Below are 22,444 nucleotides of genomic sequence, written 5' to 3' on the forward strand. Positions count from 1 at the left end.
GGAGTCACTGGGGACCTTTTAGCTGGAGCAGATCCCCTGCTGATTTGTTTGTAATAGGTGGTGCTCACTCTGGACACAGCCAGGCCAGGATTCAGAGGCTGGCTGGAGGAGAGACATGGAGCAAATACAGCCCCTTCCCTCGTCTCACTGGGGCATAAGTGTGTGGTCAACCAGCCCGGCTTCAAATTCTGGCCTTGCCACTTACCAGCTGTGACACCTCTCTCTCAGAGCCCCAGTTTGCTCACCATTAAAACGAAGTTAACAATCACAAAGTCACTGCTGTCCCTGTTGTGTCTAAAGAGAGTACAGTTCCCGCCTCTTAAATGAGACCAATTAAGCCTTGCATTTGTAAAACTGCTTTCAACATCTAAAACCCAACCCTTGCTTTACCCCAGTGTTTCTTTAAGGTTAACCAGTCAAAGATCACTGTCCAAACTTTACAAAGCAGGAAACTTGAGGTTTGGAGAGATGGAATTTGCTCAAGGTCACATGGCAACTTGGGGGCAAAGCCAGTGCTAGAACCCAGGTCTCCTGATTTCCTGGATCTTTTCTACCTCCAAGCACATCCTTGTAAGTACCTGGGAAAGTCAAGCTACTCTTTATTCTTGTCTGGGAATCTGAGCAAACAGGTGGAGAGAAATTGTTAACTTACTCATGATGGCTTTTAAACTCACTTGGCAAACTGGATTCATTTCCAAGTATTATATTTCTCTACATAGGTAATTGAAGTATAGCATATAGGTAATTGAATGCAGATCGATTTCCCACCCTGAGCTTCCTCTCTGTGCTGACTGGTGTGTCTGTCTCCCTCCCTCAATGACTCACTGATTTTTTGTGTGTGTACACACATAAATCACACTGCCTTCCTCTCCCCCTCGCTGGCTACCTGCAAGAATTCACAAAGCCGTACCATGAGATGCGAAAGCAGTGGGGGTGCGTGGGGTGTGAGGGGAGGTGGTTATGAAGGAGGCAAGGAAGAGGAGTGTTTAAATGCTAATCAGTTGGCATTGATGTCAGCCACAGTTAATCAGATTGCTAAAGATACAAGGGCAAGATCGTGCGCCTGTGCCAGACTCTCTGGGCTCATTCACGAGGAAGATGGATGCAGGGCCCAGCCAACGCTCTAATGAGATGTAACTGGACATAAAAGAATGTTCAAGGCTTTCTGAACCCAACATGAATTACAAAGGAGGCCCATTCGTGGGGGAGAAGCCAGCTCACAGAAGACGATTATCCGATAATTACTCTTGTAGCCGAAACACTGAGTCTTTTTTTTTTTTTTTTTAATATAGCCTCTCTCTCAGCCAGGCTGGAGTACAGTGGTGGGATCATGTCTCACTGCAGCCTCTATCTCCTGGGCTCAAGCAATCCTCCCACCTTGGTCTCCCAAAGCACTAGGATTACAGGTGTGAGCCACTGCACCCAGACTGAAAGAATCTTTTCTTGCCTGCACAAGCTTTCCCACTTAACACCTGCTACAAGTCCCCCAAAGGCCCCTAGGTTTCTGCAGCAGACTCAGGAGGTATCCAGGGTGTGAGTTCACGTGTGCAGTTTGGTGTGTTGTTTAGGGTGGCAAAAATCCCCGCTCCATCTGTATGACCGTGGCATATGCCAGAAAATGAAGAGAACAGCAAGAAATTAATCAGTTGGGCTTCTGTTTGACCTCCTAATGCTAAAGCAAACCGTGCGAGTTATGTGGATGAGTTGCCTTCATGTTCTTTGCTTGTAAGTCAAAGCATGTTTATCTAGGATTAATTTTACCAAGGATTAACCTTTGTGATAACCAGTAACATACACCATCTACAAATCTACAATCCGTCACTTAAAGAGATCGACTTTGTCATACACACCAAGTCTTGTTCTCAGCACTGCAGGCACACTTGTGATTCATTAAATAGATACTGACTGGGGGCCTAGTATGTGTCAGAACCATGGCCGCAGAATGGGCTCTGGGGAGACAGTGATGAATAGGGTACACATGATCTCTGTCCTCGAGAAACTTCCTCCTAGTAGGGAAGACAGGAAAGAAGCCAGGTAATTATGAGAGTGTGATTAATGCTTTGGCTTATTTCTTTGGTGGAGTTAAGAATTAAGGAAAGGAGAGTAAATCCAAGTAATGATAATAGCCTATGAAAATGCTGGATATCTTAGAAGAGAGGGAAAGAGAGAGGCATTGATTGATTGAACTCAGGAGAACTGAAATAATTTAGTTGCCATGAGGCAGGCAGTGAGAAATGAGGATGGGGAAATTTGCTGGGACAGATCACCAGGAACCTTCCAGGGAAAGGTAAGGAGTTTGAAGTTTACTAGGCAGGACCACCGGCCAGGGAAGGGGTGGTTTAGAACGATCTCTCTGGCTGCTGTGGAGGCCGGCAAGGAGGTTGTGGAGTGAGGGCCACGCAAGAAGCAGGGCTTTCCTAACAATTGCCCTGGGAATAATAGGATATCTACAAAGAAATATCTTTCTTTAAAAATTTAATTTTAGATTCAGGGGGTCCAGGGGCAGTGTGTTACATGAATATATTGCATAACGATGAGGTTTGGGCTTCTAGTGTACCCATTACCAAAATAGTAAATGTGGTGCCTGATAGGTAAGTTTTCAACCCTTACCCGTCTTCCACCCTCCCCACCTTTGGAGTCTCCAGTGTCTACTATTTCCATCTTTATGTCCATGTGTGCCCATTGTTTAGCTTCCACTTCTAAGTGAGAACATGCGGTATTTGGTTTTGTGTTTCTGAGTTAATTCACTTAGGATATGCCTCCAGCTCCATTCATGTTGCTGCAAAGGACATGATTTCATTCCTAAAAATGTCTTCTTAAGAGACAATTTGCTCTCCTGGCTTCTCTTGTGGTGGGACCCAGGTTTTTGGTGTATTGTAACAATGAAATGTGTTCCATTCATTAAAAGGAATGAATTTTTTAAAAAAGAAAAGAAGGGGAAAGAAAGAAGGAAAGAAGGAAGGAAGGAAGGGAGGAGAGAAAGAAACAGAAAAAGAAAGAAAGAAGAAAAGAAAAGAAAGAGAAAGAAAGAAAAGAAAAGGAAGAAAGAAAGAAAGAGAAAGAAGGAAGGAGAGGAAGGAAGGAGAGAGGAAGGGAAGAAGAAGAAAGAAAAAGAAAGAAAGAGGAGAGAGGAAGGGAGGGAGGGAGGAAGGAAGGAAGGAAGGAAGGAAGGAAGGAAGGAAGGAAGGAAGGGAAGGAAGGAAAGAAGGAAAAAATGAAAAGTGGAGCTCATCCAACTTCCCCCCCAACCATGTTGAATGACTCCCCAGTGCCTCGACTTCCCATGGAAAGGTAGGCATTCCCCTTGGGCATTTCCCATGCTCTGTCTGTGACTGCACAACACCACTGCAAGTAATCACCTTAGGCAAGTTTTTTGAGTGTTGAGCAGAACCTAAGGGATGACCATTGGATGGCTTCCTGGTTTAGGCAGACCCAGTATTGAGATTTTCTTTGTCTCTCCTCCCACGGAGGGTGAACTGCCTGTGGGAGAATGTGATGGGGCTTTGCTTCCAGCCTCGTTTTCCCACCCAGCCACCGACTCTGAGAGGAAGAGGAGGGCTGGGGATCTTGGGATTTTCCTGTGCCGTGACATTGGAGGTGTTGAATCACAGAGAGTCAATCTGTGACCCCATCCTCCTTCTCTTCTTTCCTGCCTTTCCTGTCTCACTGCCAATAAATTCATCTCCAGTTAGAGGAAGAACATGGAATAGAGATCTGTCCATGTTCATCCTGAGGAAAAAATTGGACCAAAAGAAAGGAAGTTAGAACAACTGATCTATGAGAAGGCCGAGGACCAGGCCGTAGCAGTTTCCATCAGGATGGGGCCGGGGCACTTGGTCTTGTGTGAGTAATCTCTACACCCTGTTTCCTGTCACCCATGCACAGCTACATTCAGAATTATAGAACTTCTGGAAACGTCATCAGCTCTTCAGCATTTGCTAAACGCCCCCAAACATCCCTCCTCCCCCTGGAGAGGTAGAATACAAGTGTCTTTTCTTGGGGACTCCCTGCAGGAGAGAAGCTGATTTCCCTGCTCCCCACAGAAATGTGAGAGCAGTTAGAAAACCTGAGAAGGCTGGGGTTTGTTCTCTCCCCTCCTCTGAAATTGAGGTGACAAAGGGAGTTAATTATTTCTTTTTTAATTATTGCTATAAAAATAGCATGCATGTGGCAAAACAACCCAACTGTATACAATGATATACAATAAAAAAAATAAAAAGTGATTCTCTCTTTGAGCCCAAACCTCATTTCTACTCTGCTGAGGTAAAGCCCATTACCTGGTTCAAATGTTACACATGTGAGGGCTGGGATGCACACCCGCCTACCTTGATTGTTCTTGCTTCACACTGAGTTGTGTTGACATACAGCTGTGCCATTCTTTTTATTATTTTCCAATTTGTTACATAGTTTTTGAATAAGTAATAGTCTCCCTATAAATACATACATACATTTATACACATATATATACATATATATGCATGTAAAAAAAGGTCTATAATGAAAATTCTCCTTTCCATCTTTATTCCTCATCATTCTACTTCCAATGCCCCACCTCCCCTGTAACCAGCATAGTTCATTTCTTGTGTATTCTTTCAAAGTTCCTTTATGCACAGGTAAACAAATGCAAATATATGTAGCCTTGTTTTATCTCCCTGTTTTTGCACGAAAGGTAGCATACTCTGCACATCATTCTGCACCTTGGTTTTTTGTTTTCTTTTTAGAAGGAAGAAGAGTTCTTTATTGCTAGTAGGACTAAGCAGCCAATTTGTCTATACAGTCTGAAAACATTCCTAAAACTGCACCCTACACCTCCACCTCTCCCCACCTCACCCTTATGAGCAAAGAGCTATCATAGTTCAATTCTGAGCTGCTCACCTCCTCTGAATCTATATTGACATAGGGTTGAACCCAAGGGAAACCTGGTGTTCAGAGAACTCATTTTTCAAAATTTATCTATTCTTAATTGACTAATAAAATTGTATATATTTATCACATACAACATGATGTTTTGAAATATGCAGGCATCGTGGAAAGGCTAAGTCAAGCTAATTAACACATGCCCTACTTCACACATTTATTAATTTTGGGGTAAGAACACTTATAATCTAATCTCTTAGCCATTTTTAAGGATATAATACATTGTTATTCACTGTAGTCATCATGTCATACAATAGATCCCTTGAACTTATCCCTCCTATGCTTTGGCTTAAATTATTGTCCCTTCTAAGACTCATGTTGGAACTTAATCCCCAGGGTGACAGTATTGAGAGGTGGTGACTCAAAAAGGCTCCTGGATAAGGAGGGCTCTGCCCTCACAAATGGATTAACTACTCCTGAATTAATGGATTAATGGATTAATGGGTTATCAAGGGAGTACAATTAGTGGCTTTATAAGAAGCAGGAGAGAGATATGAGCATATTAGTATGCTCCGCCCTGCAGCCACATAATGCACTGCGTCACTATGAGACCCTGTAGATAGTCCCCACCAGGAAGAAGGCCTGAATTCTCAGCCTCCAGAATTGTAAGAAATAAGTTTCTTTTCTTTTCTTTCTTTCTTTTTTTTTTTTTTTGAGACGGAGTCTCACTCTGCCGCCCAGGCTGGAGTGCAGTGGCGCCATCTCGGCTCACTGCAAGCTTCGCCTCCCGGGTTCACGCCATTCTGCCACCTCAGCCTCCCGAGTAGCTGGGACTACAGGTGCCCACCACCACGCCTGGCTAATTTTTTTGTATTTTTAGTAGAGACGGGGTTTCACCATGTTAGCCAGGATGGTCTTGATCTCCTGACCTCGTGATCCGCCCACCTCGGCCTCCCAAAGTGCTGGGATTACAGGCGTGAGCCACCGCACCTGGCCTTCTTTTCTTTAGAAATTACCCAGTTCCGATGTTCTGTGATAAGCAGTGGAAAACAAACTAAGAAATCCTAATTTAAATTATGTATCCTTTGACCAACATCTCCTTAATCCTTACCTACCCCTGCCCACCCCTCTGGTAAACACCATTCTACCCTCTGCTTCTGTGAGTTCAACCTTTTGGATTCCACCACATCTTACTTTTTAACATTACAGAATCCTTGGTCATCTCTCCTCTTCCGTGCATAGATAGCTTCATCATTCTCTTCTCTCAGCTGCATGGCATTCCACCTGGATATTCTGTAATTGATTTAACCTTATTGATGTATTCTTGATTTATCTTCTAGCCTTTTGCTACTACAAATGGGGCTGCATTGCTTAACCCGTCTGCATAGCACTTTGCACATGGGCAAACATCTCTCTGTAGGATAAATTCCCAGAAGCAGACTCATGAGTCAAAGGGAAGATGTACAAATAATTTTGAAAGTTCTTGCCATGTTACACTCTATGTTATTCACCAGTGACTTCATCTCATTCCTTTAAACCCTGCAGATATTTTACTGTGTTCTACAATCACGTAACTAGTCCCCTATGGATGGGTATGTATGTTGTCTCCAGATTTTTGCTACTATAAACAATGCTTTGTATTGTGAACACTTTGCAACACCCTAGTATGTGTCAACGACCACAAAGGTCTCTCAGCTTCGGGACATGACCAGGCAGCCTGTTTACCTAAAAATCTATTGCTGTTTCAGTGAAGCCTCTTTTGTTCTCAGGCCATTGAACCCGGACTGTCTTCCTAGCCCTCATTTACCATGGATCTCCAGTCTGACCTGTTACATAAACTCTGGTTGATGTGGAGCATGTCTGCAAAGCACCCTAGAATAGGCTCCCTGGATGCTCTTGAGAAAAAAGTGTGGTGAGGCAGGTGAAAGGTTGGGACCAACCATAGGCACAGCTTCAGGTAGAAAGCAGCATCTAGAGAAAGCTCGAGAGTACCTCAAAAATCATCAAGGGGGCTTTTTAGAAGCCTACCGTGCCAGTATCCAGCTGCCCCAGATTCCAATTTAGATGGTCTAGTTAAAATCATCAGAAAAGAAATGCTGACTTCGCTGCTGAAGAGCAGCAGCACTCTCAAATACAGTTGGTGGCAGGGTAAATAGGTTCAGATTATTCTGAAGGTGATTTTTTTTTCTATGTCAATCAAAATTTAAAATGCGTAAATCTTTTGGCTGAGCAATGAGCAATGCAATTTCCTTTTTTTTGAGTTGGAGTCTCTCCCTGTTGCCCAGGCTGGAGTACAGTGGCGCAATTTTGGCTCACTTCAACCTCCACCTCCCGGGTTCAAGCGATTCTTCTGCCTCAGCCTCCTGAGTAGCTGGGACTACAGGTGTGCCGCCACGCCTGGCTAATTTTTGTATTTTTAGTAGAGATGGGGTTTCACCATATTGGCCAGGCTGGTCTTCAACTCCTGACCTCATGATCTACCCGCCTCGTCCTCCCAAAGTGCTAGGATTACAGGCGTGAGCCACCGCATCCGGCTGCAATACGACTTCTAGTATGCCCTCCTTAAGAAATTATGTGAATGTAATCCCCAAAGATGCGTATTAATTGCAGTACTAATTGGAGGCAGGGAGGGGAATGGCAATAATTTGAATATTAATCAATAGGAGACTGGTTCAGTGAGGTATATGTTTATATTTTAATGTAATCATTTAAAAAGAGTAAAGTGACTATGTGTGTTCTAGCCAAAAGCCCACGGCTTCTAAGTACAAAGTTGGTGGTAGAATACTAATGTAATGGAATACTATACAGCAGTGAAAAATGAATCCATCACAGCTGCACTTATCAACATGGATGAATTCCATAAAGTGTTGATCAACAACAACAATAAAAACAGAGAAAAAAGCAGTTTTCAGGATAATTCCTATGGTATGACAGCATTTATATAATATTTTTAAATGTGCCATACAATGCCATACATTGTTCACAGATATTTATATCTGTAACAAATAAGTGCATACAATAAATAATAGCGGTAAAATAAGAACAAGTGCACATAATAAACGAGAATGCTAAATGCCACATTCAGGGCAGTAGTTCATTCCAGGGGGTGGAGAAGGAGATGGAGAATATTATGGGGGAGGAAAGGCAGGGGTTTCAACTACACTAGAAGTATTCTATTCTTTAAGATGAAGGTGCACATATGTGGGTATTTACTGCGGTAGCCTTTAACTCTTTTTGATTGACTGAAATATTTCAAAATGTTTTACTCAGTAAGTTACAAAACAATATATGCCATGTGATAACTTTGTAAATGTTCAGACAGATAGAAAATGACATCTGTGTTCATGATGGCTGGCAGGCTGCTCTGTGAGCTCTGCATTTTACTGGCATGATTTCATTTTACTCTCGAACAACTCCAAAAGACAAGGCTGATGAAACCCCACCATACAGATGAGAACAGTGAGCCCCAGAGGAGGGGAATGGCTGTCCAGTGTCTTACCGGCAGTAACAGTGAGCTAAGTCCAGAACACAAACAGTTCTGACTCCCAGTCTCACACTCCTAGGTGCTATTTTGCCTTTTAAAGTGAAAATATGTAAGTGTTTTTATATCAATACATTTTATTTAGAGATGAAACAAGACTTGGCCGGGTGCGGTGGCTCATGCCTATAATCCCAGCACTTTGGGAGGCCAAGGCACATGGATCACTTGAGTTCAGAAGTTCAAGGCCAGCCTGGCCAACATGGTACAACCCTGTCTCTACTAAAAATATAAAAAAAAATTAGCCGGGCATGTTGGCTCATGCCTGTAACCCTAACTATTCTGGAGACTGAAATGGGAGGATCGCTTTAACCCAGGAGGCGGAGGTTGCAGTGAGCTGAGATTGCACCACTGCACTCCAGCCTTGATGACAGAACGGGACTCCAAAAAAAAAAAAAAAAACCCTAATGACGGTTTAAACAAGATTACAATTAACACTGATACCCTGTAGAAAGCAGGATTGGTGAACAGAACGTAGGAGAGAAGTGCTTGTACTTTTGATTTCTTACCTCTCAGGTATTCTTGAATTTTTTGAATAAACTATTTCACAGGAAATAATTATTTGAAGATGTGGGAAAGAGGAAAAGTGCACAGGAAACAAAGTCAGAAAGTGTCTAACTCTACCCCAGTTTTCTCTCTATGATCTTGAACAAGTCACTTCCCCTGTAGGAGTCTTTATTTTTTTTTTTTCACCTATAAAATGGGAAAAACAAAATGTCAACTTTACAGTATTGTTTGGAGATCGGAATGAGATCATAAGAGGGAATGAACTCTGTGGAGTATAAATCACCACTTGAATATCAGTATTGTTAGCATGGGCATACAGGCAGAGGGTTGCAACTGACTGATAGGGAAGACCCCTGCTGCCCCCAAGGCCACCACCACCTCTGCCTTTTGTTCCAGAAGGTCTTCTCAAAGTGCAAATGGGATCAATACTATGAATCTATCCTTCCAAGTGGACCACAGGGGGCCGGCAGCTGTTGCCTGGGCCAGTGACGAGCATGTAATAAATGCTGAATGAATGAATGAATGAATGATAAATGGATAAATGAAGTGATGATCAAATGTGCCCGAGATGGAAACTCGGCTCTCGCTAAATCCAACTTCTTTATTTATAAAATAGACATTAAACTAAGACCTTCTCCAACCCTCAAATTCAATGATACAAGCAACACAAAGCTGATCAGTTCCAGGAATTGGGAAGGAAGACTTTCTCAGTCCTGAGGGCAGTGCCAGATCACCTCTGTGTTGTGTACACTGTGATTAATCCAGTGGTCTTCAACCAGAGGCAATCTTGCCACCCAGGAAACATCTGGCAGTGTTTGGAATCATTTTTGGTTGTCACAACTGGGCAGCGGATGGGAGGGTAGGGCACGCAGGTTGGGGGAGGTTTGCTGCTGGCATCTAGTGGGTAGAAGCTAGGGATGCTGCTCCGTTTCCTACAATGCACAGAGCAGCCTCTGTCACCCAGGAAAAATGATCCAGCCTAGATGTCAAAGGCATAAAAGTAACTGGCAGTACAGTTGGTTCAATGCCTTCAACTATCCAGATGTTCCTGGCTTTGTTTTTAATTTTGTTTGATGTGCTCTGCTGTGGTTTTTCAAGCCTCAAACAGCCTTGTTCTTTCACTGCTACTGATATGCTGTGTTGACTCTGGACAACCACTTCCCCTCTTTGAACCTCACACTCCTTTACTGGGCAGTTTGTAACTGTGATCTCCAGGAGCCTTTTGATCTTTAAGATGTGATATTTATTTTCAGTTTTGTCCCCAGTGGGGCCAAACAATCAAGGCAGGTTGGGCGAGTCTTTATATTGTGGAGTCTGAAGTATAAGAAATAACCACTGGATTGGGTATTAATGAGGATTAGAATAGTGACTAACAGTTTTGCAGTACCTCTTACCAAAAATACATCCATTGATTCACCTGCCAGTCCTGCGTCCTAAAGGTAGTTACTGTAAATAGTGCCATGAGGGAGTAATGATCATCATCTCTACCAGGAAACTGCATTCCAAAGAGGCTCAATGATTCCATCTGTGAAGTGCTTCTGTGATTACAACCTTGTGTGTGCATTCCTAGACCTCAATCACCAGGGGCTAGAGACAGCATCTTAAAATCAGCTCGTTCTGTAAATATTTATTTCATTTAAGAAAGTCTTTTAAGTACTTATTATACATATTTTGGAAAATGCCAAAAAGTAGGAAGGAGAAAATACACCCAGAGGCCACCAGGGCCTCCATCTTAGTGCCATTCTTCAAGTCAAAACATGATTCTCTGCATTGCAATTTGTTTTACTTCGTTGCTTCTAGCCATTTTTATACATACCATAGAATTTTATGTCTCGTTCTTTTCACTGAACATTATAGCAGTAGCATCTCCCAGCTCTCGTTTCTTCACTCACATCACCTTGTACCTGCATGATGATATGTTACACTACTGCTTGGAATTCTGTGCCTCTCCCAGGCATTCTGCTGCGGCTGGGGATTTAAGATACAAACCTTCAGCTTCAGAGCTTGTGCTTTTTTTTTTTTTTTTTTTTTTTTGAGATGGAATTTTTGCTCTGTTGCCCAGGCTGGTGTGCAGTGGCACAATCTCGGCTCACTGCCACCTCCACCTTCTGGGTTTGAGTGATTCTCCCGCCTCAGCTTCCCAAGTAGCTGGGATTACAGGCCCCTGCCACCATGCCTGACTAATTTTTGTATTTTTAGTAGAGACAGGATTTCACAATATTGGCCAAGCTGGTTTCCAACTCCTGACCTCAAGTGATCTGCCCACCTCAGCCTCCCAAAGTGCTGGGATTACAGGTGTGATCCACCATGCCCGGTCGAGCTTGTGCTTTTTTTTTTTTTTTTCACTTTAATAGGATGTTCCCAGTCTAATCTCCCATCTCCCCATCAAAGTTAGAAAAATGGGAGAGAAAGAGAGATACGCTGCTGCCCCAACTTGGATGGCAGAACAAATGTTCAATTGCCTTCTACGTGGCATGGCTCTGTCCTTTGGGGGAAGAGCAACATCAGCGTGCATTTAAGGAAAGCTCCATCTCTTCTGTTTGATCTCTGTAGTTGATTATCAGTGTGTGTGTGTTTTCCTAATTCCTTGAGGGCAGGGGCCAAATCTTAGAATGTTCACTCTCTTGTGTCGAGTGTCAACCATAGGAGAAAGTGAACACCCAACACTTTGATTGATTGACCGCATTTGAGTAGAGCACCGACTGTACGTGATAAAGGAAGAATCAGATAAATGTGACTATCATGATAGAAAATTTTAAATGTTCTGAAAAAAATGAGTTAATTTAACTCAGCGGTCATTGGACACCAAGAAAAACAAGGCTATTGGGGCAAGTTATAAAGTTGCTGGATAAGCAGTTTTGTCCCCATGATGTAAGTCTTCTCTATCTGGACATCATCATGGGGATATTCTGATTGCCCCAGTTTCCTGCTGAGGCCCTGAAGTACAATTTTCGCTAATTCCCAGTGGGACTTGGTTTTGCATGGCACTAATCTGGCCAACATCCTGGCTAAGAATGAGGCCTGTGGGCTGCCTATGTTGCAGACCACAGATGCATATCATCTGTGTTGGACTTGGCCTTAAGTTTGGAGCCAGCTAGCAAGATCCAAGCTTGTGTATGATTAAGGAAAAGGGGATAGTAGGGACTGAGAGATGAATTTATCTGGTGGATAAAAAAACTCTCCTTGATGGTCAGGTTTTCAGTGGGAAAGGGCTGACTCTGAATCCAGCTGGGTTTCCTTCTTAGAGTGGTTTATAGCTGCTGTGGTTAGCACTCTTGTACCCTGGGGGACCCAGAGAGTAAGAACAGCAGCTGTGAAGAGGAAGCCAGTTGGGGAATCTGTTTTCTTGCATTTCCTTCTGTTCTTTTGACTGTATTTGGGTCTTGGAGGACTGGGATTGCTAGGGGAGATCACAAGCCTTGGAAAGAGTCAAAGAGTCACCATCTGCTGCACAAACCCACACTTTGTTTTCTGCCAACTGCATCCTTAGGCACTTGGAAGACAAAACAGATGAGGAACACATAGTAAGTCAGGTGGGTTCACGTGTTCCCAAACTTCCCTGACAACTCTGATAATAAAAGTCACCAGAGGAGTTTTTCAATCATCAGCTTCCCAAGACCCACCCCTGGAGATTCAGATGTGATGGGTCTGAATTCTGTGGAGTTGGGGTTGGAGATTAGAAAAACACTCTAGCCCACCCAACAAAGACAAACAAAATGAGAGGGAAAGGGAAGAGGCTGATTCAAGCTGAGGAGGAGGATGCCAAGTAACATCAATACCCCATATTTCTTAAAAGAGCTAGTAGCATGGTCTTTGGGGTCAGAGAAACCAAGATTTGAAACCCAGCTTTGCTGTGTGACCTCAAAAAGTGATTTAACATCCCAAAACTTCACTTTGATCATTCATAAAATAGGAACAATAATTTCTGCCTGATATGGTTGAGAAGGAATTAAAAATGAGGCAATGGATGCAAAGCCCTCTTCATCACTCAACAAAGCAATCACAATTAAAACATTATAAATATCACTGTTATTTTGGCCAAGGTGAATTGATGTGCTTTTTGTCACCTCCTTGTGTGCAGATGACACAACTTGTTTTTCCAATCTTGCTCTCTCTCTCCTCTCTCTCATCCCCGCTTATAATTAAGGGGTAATGTTTGCAAAGGAGCTGGCTGGCCAGATAACCCAAAAAAAACTCCCAACATCCGCCAGTGTTGGGATTTAGCAGTCACCTTTTCCAATTTAGCAGGGTTAACAAATGGCTCTAAGAATAATTGTCAATTCCCTGGTCATTTCAAAAACCCAACGATGTCTGAGCTAGAAAGGCCCTTCCTTCATATGCAGTCTGGCTGCCCATTTGACACATAGAGAAGATGCAGAGAAGAGGAGACCCATGCAAAGTCATGCTAGTGAATAGTGGCCAAGATGGGACACCACCCAGATCCCTCAGCTCCTGGTTGTATCCAAGTACTTTGTGTTGTACCACAGCTGGGTCTTGGAAACTGGGTGTCCTAACCCCTCCCCCCTGCTCTTTTTGTCCCTATGCCCTCTTTTCACTCCACAGTCTATAAAGATGGTCAACATCAATCATTTTAGAAAAGCGACAGTGAGCATAAAAGCCATTGTTTTGAGGCAGAGCCACGTCTGGTCTAATCTAACAAGGTAGATAGAATACCTCCATTATACAAAAGAGGCTGCTGAACCTCAGCAAGGTTCAAGGACTTGCCCAGACTCACGCAGCTCATAACTGTAACAGGCAGGATTTGAACCCTAACTCTGAAGCTTCACTACTCCCCACCTTGGACTAGGAAATCTGCCTGATGCCTGAATGACCTTGACCTGCCCTCATGCCATCCACTCACGCTGCTCCCAGATACCCATTCCTGGCCCAGCATCACTGGCGGCCTGGAAGGAACACTGGCTGGTAATCAATGTTACACAACAGGAACATTTGTTGATGCCAGTTGCAAACTGTTGCAGTCTATATAGATTAAGCCACTGCCGCCAACTCCATGAAAGTAAATGAGCCTCTCCAACGACTGCTGAAATAAATTTAAATGACAGCACTGGAGGGCCTGGAGACTGTAGCTGAGTGAGTGTCTCCCTGCAGAAAATCGACAAGGACAGCTATCAGTCCGAGGGCCTTTGTCCCCGTGATGTAATTCCTCTCTATCTAGACATCTTCACGGGGATGTTCTGATTGCTCCAGTTTCCTGTCGAGGGGCTGTGATTGCAATGACAAGAGTAAAAACCATGACGGCAGCTGGCATTTGCTAAGCACTCACTACGGGTGAGGCACTGTCCTAAGTGCTTTGCATACATCAACTCGCTGAATGATGGCAACCGCAGGAAATAGGAAATAATAGCCCCATTTGACAGCTGAGGGAACTGAGGCTTGGAGAGTGAAGTCATTAACCAGCAATCGGCAGAACTGGGTCTTTAAAAAGCAAACAAAGCTGGTTTCTAGCACCATTCTGCCAGACAGCTGCCTGGGCCAGCCCTTCTTTAAAATGACTATTGGGCCAGGCGCGGTGGCTCACGCCTGTAATCCCAGCACTTTGGGAGGCCGAGGCGGGTGGATCACGAGGTCAGGAGATCGAGACCATCCTGGCTAACATGGTGAAACCCCGTCTCTACTAAAAAATACAAAAAGTTAGCTGGGCATGGTGGCGGGCGCCTGTAGTCCCAGCTATTCGGGAGGCTGGGGCAGGAGAATGTCGTGAACGTGGGAGGCAGAGCTTGCAGTGAGCCGAGATCGCGCCACTGCACTCCAGCCTGGGCGACAGAGCGAGACTCCGTCTCAAAAAAATAAATAAAATAAAATAAAATAAAATAAAATGACTAAATGGTTTTACCTTCAAGACAAAAATAAATCGCAAGGATGGGGACCAAGTTGGGAGGATCACTTGATCCCAGGAGTTTGCAACCAGCCGTAGTGAGATCCGTCTCAAGAAAAAACAAAATGAATTACAAGAAGTTAGCAAGGTATACAAGGCCCTCCAGGGCCTGGCCCCTGCCTCCCTACCTTACCAGCTTTATCCCCCCTACTCTCCACCTGTGCTCCAAAACCCCTTGCAATTCTTTTGTGCCCACCTCTGCCCAGCCTCCAAGCCTCCATGGGTCTTCACACAGTCCTCTGTTCTGAATCTGCCTCGTGACTCTGAATCCTAAAACATTTCTGTGTCTCCCACAAGGTCACTCTTACATTCCTTCAGTTTAAAATGTACCTCCCCCAACCCTGCTTTTACACTGTTGGTGGGAATGTAAATTAATTCAACCATTGTGGAAGATGGTGCTGAGATTCCTCAAAGATCTAGAACCAGAAATAGCATTTGACTCAGCAATCCCATTACTGGGTCCCATTACATATATACCCAAAGGAATATAAATCATTCTGTTACAAAGATACGTTCATTGCTGCACTATTCACAATAGCAAAGACGTGGAATCAACCTAATGCCCATCAATGATAGACTGGATAAAGAAAATGTGGTACATGTACACCATGGAATACTATGCAGCCATAAAGACAGACAAAATCATGTCCTTTGCAGGGACATAGATGGAGCTGGAAGACATTATCCCTAGCAAACTAAGGCAGGAACAGAAAACCAAACACCACATGTTCTCACTTATAAGTGGGAGTTGAACAATGAGAACACATGGACACAGGGAGGGGAATAACACACACTGGGGCCTGTTGGGGGGTGGAGTTGGGGGAAGGAGAGCATTAGGAAAAATAGGTAATGCATGCTGGGCTTAATACCTAGCGTGGGTTGATAGGTGCAGCAAACCACCATGGCACATGTTTACCTATGTAACAAACCTGCACATCCTGCACATATGCCCCAGAACTTAAAATTTAAATTTAAATTAAAAAAAACTCTCCTCCCCCATCCCCCAAGCCCAGCCAGAGCACACAGCTTAGAAAAGAGAGTGTGGCCTGGTGTCCACCCCCACTCATCCTCTTAGCTGCATGTGTTTGTACAGGGAACAATCTGCCCAACTGTACATGGCATGCCTGTCCTGCAGACAGGATTAGGGCCCGTCCTCTCCGCCCTCTTAGCACACAAGCTTTTCTCTTTCCAAGCATTCATCATATCAAATATGATTGTGTCTACTTTCCCATCCCCCTTCCCAGTACATATACAACCAGGCAGTGAGATCCCTGTGCTTTTTGTTTCTATACTCCTAATGCTTAGCTCAGTCCTGGCATGATCAAGCCCAACTCTTCAGGAAAAGGAAGGAAGGAAGGAAGGAAGGAAGGAAGGAAGGAAAGATGGACGGAAGGAAAGAAGGAAGGAAATGAAGGAAGAAAATGAAGGAGGAAGGAAGAAAGAAAAAAATGGAAGGGGAAAGGAAGGAGGGAGGGAGGAAAGAAAGAGAGAAAGAAAGAAAAAGAGAAAGGAAGGAAGGAATGAAGGAAGGAGGAAGGAAGGAAGGAGAGAGGGAGGGTGGGAGGAAAAGAAGGAAGAAAAGAGAAAGAGGGAGAGAGGGAAGGAGGAGAAAAAAGAAAGGAAGGGAGGGAGGGAGAAAGGAGAAGTTGGTTTAGAGGCCAGCCGGACGAGCTTTGGGCACCGCCCTTAGGAGGGCCACCCTCAGAGTCTGACAGCAGGTGAAGGTCCTAAATCTCCCCAAACTAACTGGTGTCTTTTCTCCTCTCCCAAGATGCTCTTCCCGAGGGAGATGCTAGCCCTTTGGGTCCTTACCTCCTGCCCTCAGGAGCCCTGGAGAGAGGCAGTCCTGGCAAAGAGCACCCCGAAGAGAGAGTGGTAACAGCACCCCCCAGTTCCTCACAGTCGGCGGAAGTGCTGGGCGAGCTGGAGCTGGATGGGACCGCACCCTCTGCACATTACGACACCCCAGCCCTGTCACCGCTGCTTCCAGAGGAGGCCCGCCCCAAGCACGCCTTGCCCCCCAAGAAGAAACTGCCTTCGCTCAAGCAGGTGAACTCTGCCAGGAAGCAGCTGAGGCCCAAGGCCACCTCCGCAGCCACTGTCCAAAGGGCGGGGTCCCAGCCAGCGTCCCAGGGCCTAGATCTCCTCTCCTCCTCTACAGAGAAGCCTGGCCCACCAGGGGACCCGGACCCCATCGTGGCCTCCGAGGAGGCATCAGAAGTGCCCCTTTGGCTGGACCGAAAGGAGAGTGCGGTCCCTACAACGCCCGCACCCCTGCAAATCTCCCCCTTCACTTCGCAGCCCTATGTGGCCCACACACTCCCCCAGAGGCCAGAACCCGGGGAGCCTGGGCCTGACATGGCCCAGGAGGCCCCCCAGGAGGACACCAGCCCCATGGCCCTGATGGACAAAGGTGAGAATGAGCTGACTGGGTCAGCCTCAGAGGAGAGCCAGGAGACCACTACCTCCACCATTATCACCACCACGGTCATCACCACCGAGCAGGCACCAGGTATGCAGCCCCCAACTCCTGAAGCCATCCTGAAACAGCCATGAGGCACTCACTATGTTCAGGGCATGTGGGTAGAGGAATCTCAGGAAGCCCCGGCCCCACCATCAGTTACCGTCCATTGAGCACTGACTATGAGCTTCTCCCTGTGGCTCAGAATTAATAGCCTCATTTCCTTTGTTTGTTGTTTTGGGGGGTTGTTTTAGCAAAGGGGTCTTGATCTTTCGCCCAGGCTGGAGTGCCATGGCACGATCATAGCTCACTGCAGCCTCAAACTCCCGTGCTCAAGTGATCCTCTTGCCTCAGCCTCTTGAGTAGCTGGGACTACAAGCATGCACTATGATGTCCAGCTAATTTTTTTGTTTTTTGTAGAAAGGGGGTCTTGCTTATTGTCCAGGCTGGGGAACTCCTGGGCTCAAGCAATCCTCCCACCTCAGCCTCCCAAAGCACTGGGATCACAGGCATGAGCCAGGACACTCAGCCAACATCCCCATTTTAAAGATGAGACAACTGAAACCCTGAGACCTCCAGCAACCTGCCAAAGGTCACACAGCTAATGAGCAAGATTCAAAACCTTTTCATCTTGGAACGGAATTCTTCATTTAACCTGCTTCAAAGCCACTAGCCTTTTCAAAGCACATTTGCTTTTAGCATTACATGTATTTTTTAGACTTGATAAAATGCTCTTCTGTGTTCCAGTCTTCTCTACCATCTTTAAAATGGGAGAAGGACCCCCAATTGTCAAGCATACACGGATTTTGGACAAGTGCAATGTGGCCACCCTTCAGAGCACGTGAGCTCTGGGTCCAAATCCTGCTTGCTGTTTGAGCTCGGCCCCTCTCTGAGCTTTTGTTTACTTCCCTCTAAACTGGGGATGAAATACTATCAGTCCCTATGAGAATAAGTGGGGTCACCCCTGTTGACTGGCTAAAATGGTGCCTAGCAGGATATAGTAAGTGATCATTCTGTGGCAATTATTGCTATTTTTATTATCATGTCAATTCTGGAGCTGAGGAATTAACAGCAGAAAGACAGATGGGAACAGCAAAATGCAGGTTCCCCTAAAGCCCCCATTCCACCCCACAGCCCATGGTTGAGCTTACATCCAAGTTGTCTTTGGTGTCCTAATTAAAGTCCTTCCTTCCAGCTCTCTGCAGTGTGAGCTTCTCCAATCCTGAGGGGTACATTGACTCCAGCGACTACCCACTGCTGCCCCTCAACAACTTTCTGGAGTGCACATACAACGTGACAGTCTACACTGGCTATGGGGTGGAGCTCCAGGTAACCCCAGGAGAGTACCTCACAGAGGCTGCCTCGTCTAGCAGGAAGTCTCAGGAGGATTGTCTGAGTCAGGCTTACTGTTATGCTAACTAGTTTGGTTCTGTCTTTGCCCAACCAGGCCAACTGTAGCTGGGTTTTGGCGAATGAGTAGGAGTTCTTAACTCAATGCCTTGCTAAAATAGCTTGTGGGGATAGAGGGAACATGCTGACAAATTCTAAGGCATTTCCCAGAAGGAAAATCCCTTGATACTCTGCTTATCTCACACACATAAGACGCATAAACGTACACACACACACACACACACACACACACACACACACGGAAGCTCCACCTGATTCATTTGATTCTTTCTTGCTTGCTTGCTTGCTTGTTTCTCTTTCTCTTTCTTTCTTGCTTGCTTGCTTGTTTCTCTTTCTCTTTCTTTCTTGCTTGCTTGCTTGCTTCCTGCTTTCTTGCTTCTTTCTCTTTCTCTTTCTTTCTTTCTTTCTTTCTTGCTTGCTTGCTTTCCTTCATTTTCTGGTTATTAGGACATTTTATTCTTAAACTTTTGCCCATACAGTAAGAAAGGAAAAGCAGGGTGGCATAATGCTCAAACATCTGGGTTTTAAGTCCTACCTCTTCCAGTTAAAACTGCGTGACTTTGAGCAAGGAACTTCACCTCTCTGAGCCTCAGTTTCCCGATCAATAAAATAGGAATAATGTTACTGCTTTGTAAAGTTTGGAGGAGCAGTAAATATGACAATGCAGAGATCATTTGGCCACAGCCCAGCAGAGAGAGAGGGAGGAAAGAGAGAGAAATCATTTGGTCAGAGCCCAGCAGAAATCGCGACCATGCAATGCATGTTATCAATTATCTTCAGTATGCTAATCACCCTGAATGTGTTCCTTTTTCTCATGGGAAATAAAGAGCCGTGAAAAGTTTCTGAGCTGGGGCAGGTGTATGACCTTACCTTAGGAAGGTTTTTTGTTTTTGTTTTTGTTTTACTTGTATAAGAGAGACAAAAGGTAAGCCCCTCAGCAGTAGAACCTATAGTCTTTGCAGTCCCCAGAGCTTTGCACAGTGTGTGGCACATTGTAGGTGCTTAATAATTGTTCATGGAGTTAAAATAAACTGGAGAAAACCTACAGTCCAGATGATTACAGTGCTTAAGAACCCTTTCCTCCATGTCATGAAGAGTATTGGACCCACTGTGTGTCCAGTACTGTGTGGAGCCTTTTACCAGGCACAGTAGAGTTCATTCATTGAGCAATTAGAATGCACCAGGCAAAGCTGTTGACACAGGAGAATATGTTGATGTAAAAAACTGATGCGATGCCTGCCCTAAAAGAGAAATACGTAGGATGCCATTTAGTAGGGACTCTAATTGGTGTTTTAAAGGTTGTTGTAGAATCGCAGCAAAGGAACAGGCAAACTCCTTGGCAATCAGGGAAGGTCTCATAGAGGAGGGCAATTTTAATGGGGCTTTGGTGAATGAGTAGGAGTTCATCAAAGAGAAAAGAGGATAAGATATAGGGCCTGAAGGAAGAAGAGCTTGTGGGTAAGGCCTGCCCTGTTTAGAGGAGAGGCAGAGAAACTAAAGTTCCAAGCCCTACTCATAAAAGCGTAAGTCTTCAAATTAGGCATTGAGACCTGACTAAAGTCTCCCTTACACACACACGTGCACATACCATTTGTTCAGCCTCCCTGCATACAACTAAAGTATCTCCCTTCTTTCTTCTCAAATCCCACAGAGTGTAAATAGCAAAGCAAGTGCCTGATTCTTTGAGATAGGGGTTGATTGTCCTGCAGTTGTAGCCACCATTGGGGAGAATAAGAGAATGGGCCAGAGAGTGCCCTAGAAATGAGGCCCCCACCCCTCACTTACCAATTTATGCAGAAAATGGAAGAATATATTCAATCTTTTTAAAATATTTTCTGAGCACCTAATATGTGCCAGGTACTATTCTAGGCACTGGAAACATTGAACAGCATGGAGAAATCCCTAACCTTGCAGAGTATACGTTCTGGTAGAATGCCTCTCCCGGCTCCCTGGAGATTGGATCTCAAGCACAAGCTGATCCAACTGCTGCCTCCACTCACCAGCTCCAGGATAATCTATCCCACCCTCTAGCATCCAGGGCCTGTGCCAAAGGCCCCTCTTACAGGACACAACAATGGGGGCCTCACATTGCAATTCCCTTGCAATGCCTCTGCCTTGCAGTTTGGTTTCACTCTATCCTCTTGGCTTTTGGGGAAATTAGGGGGACCTTGATATTCCCAGGGCTCCTGTGGGCTCGGCATGGGGCCCAGGGGTTCCGTTGACCAGGGGTTAGCAGTACCTGGGCCACTTTTCATTGACATCTTTGCAACCTTAGAGGGCTCTGTCTCAAACACAACTCAGAGTTCCTCTCTGTCTGCTTCTGCCTGTTCCCAGGTGAAGAGTGTGAACCTGTCCGATGGGGAACTGCTCTCCATCCGCGGGGTGGACGGCCCTACCCTGACCGTCCTGGCCAACCAGACACTCCTGGTGGAGGGGCAGGTAATCCGAAGCCCCACCAACACCATCTCCGTCTACTTCCGGACCTTCCAGGACGACAGCCTTGGGACCTTCCAGCTTCACTACCAGGGTAGGGTCAGGCCAAGGCTGATGAAACGTAGGCGTTTGCCTCAGTTTCCCTCTGGAGAAAAGGATTTTAAAACTTTTTGTGCCAGGGACCTCTCTGACAGTTTGGTAAAACCTACAAACCCCTTCTCAGAATAATGTTTTTAAAAGTATAAAATAAAATATATACAATTTTAAAGAAAACAGTATTGCTGAACTGCAGTTATCAAAATACTGTTATAATCTATGATGCCTTAATCTATGTGCTTTTTATTAATTCATTAAACAATGTCTTCTAGTAGTTCTTATAATTGCTGACATTTCAAAGTACTAAGGAGCATAAGAAATAGGTTGAGATATCCATTATGATATGAAAAATATCTGTGGTTTCTCTTGGTGTCAAAGTCACAGGTTCTACTACAATGTTTCAGTTTGTTGCCAGGAAAATAGCACAGCTAAGGTAGAGGTTAATGAAAATAAGCAAGCAGCTTTCCTTCATTCAAGTTCACAGGCCCTGAATTCAATATATAGATCCACTGTGCGTCCACAGACTCCTGATAAAGAGCCTTAACAGGGTACTTCTCTCTTTTCTTCTTCCTCTACTCTTTTTCCTTTTTGTCTGTTCCCGTCTTCTCTGTTTTGCTCTCTGTTCATTCCTCTCTTCTCTTACTTCCTTTCTCCTTCCTTCTCTTCTCCTCCCTCTTTGCTTGCTTTATTTCTTCATTTCCTCCTCTCTTTCTCTTCCTTTCCACTCTCTATTTTCCCTCCCTTCTCTCCCTCTCTCCTTTCCTAGTCCCCCTTTTCTTCCTCTTTTCTTCCCCTCTCCTCCACCCCCATCTCCTCCCGTGCAGCTCCCATGACCTCAGGTCTCCTTTGCCTCACCCAGGAACTTTCCCTTGGATACTTACCAACTGCTGAAATATCTGAATGGAAAGTGGATTCGTGAACCATGCAACCAGATATTGAGAGCCATCATGCTTTATATCAAATTGTCCAGACATTTGAAAACAACAACAACTCATTTTCAACTTTTCTCTCACCTGTTTCTGAAACAGGTGGATGACTGCAAAGGGGAGTGTCCACTTCATCACAACTTTTCAATGTGGGATACTGCCCTTTGCTGTTGTTGTAAATTTAAAAGCAACAACAAAAAAGAATGTGAATCATGAATTCGAATGTATTCCTCCTCATCAGTACTGAGAATACAGATATTCTATGCTGCAGGAGAGGTCAGACCATGGTCTAGGGTGAAGAAGCTAGGATGAATTTGACA

The 22,444-nt window shown here is 44.8% G+C and overlaps 1 protein-coding gene across 10 annotated transcripts in view; it reads left to right on the forward strand.

Moving 5' to 3' along the window:
* The window catches only part of SEZ6L (seizure related 6 homolog like), a 213,218-nt gene that overhangs the window by 105,766 nt on the left and 85,008 nt on the right, over positions 1-22,444 (forward strand). For all 10 annotated transcript variants that reach the window (XM_004063200.4, XM_019018736.3, XM_019018737.3 and 7 more), the window contains exons 2-4: positions 16,570-17,310; positions 18,455-18,588; positions 21,004-21,196. In XM_004063200.4, coding sequence (XP_004063248.2) covers positions 16,570-17,310; positions 18,455-18,588; positions 21,004-21,196 — 1,068 coding nt within the window. The remainder of the gene's footprint in view (positions 1-16,569; positions 17,311-18,454; positions 18,589-21,003; positions 21,197-22,444) is intronic.

Source organism: Gorilla gorilla, chromosome 23 (assembly GCF_029281585.2).
Source record: "Gorilla gorilla gorilla isolate KB3781 chromosome 23, NHGRI_mGorGor1-v2.1_pri, whole genome shotgun sequence".
Taxonomy (NCBI): domain Eukaryota; kingdom Metazoa; phylum Chordata; class Mammalia; order Primates; family Hominidae; genus Gorilla; species Gorilla gorilla.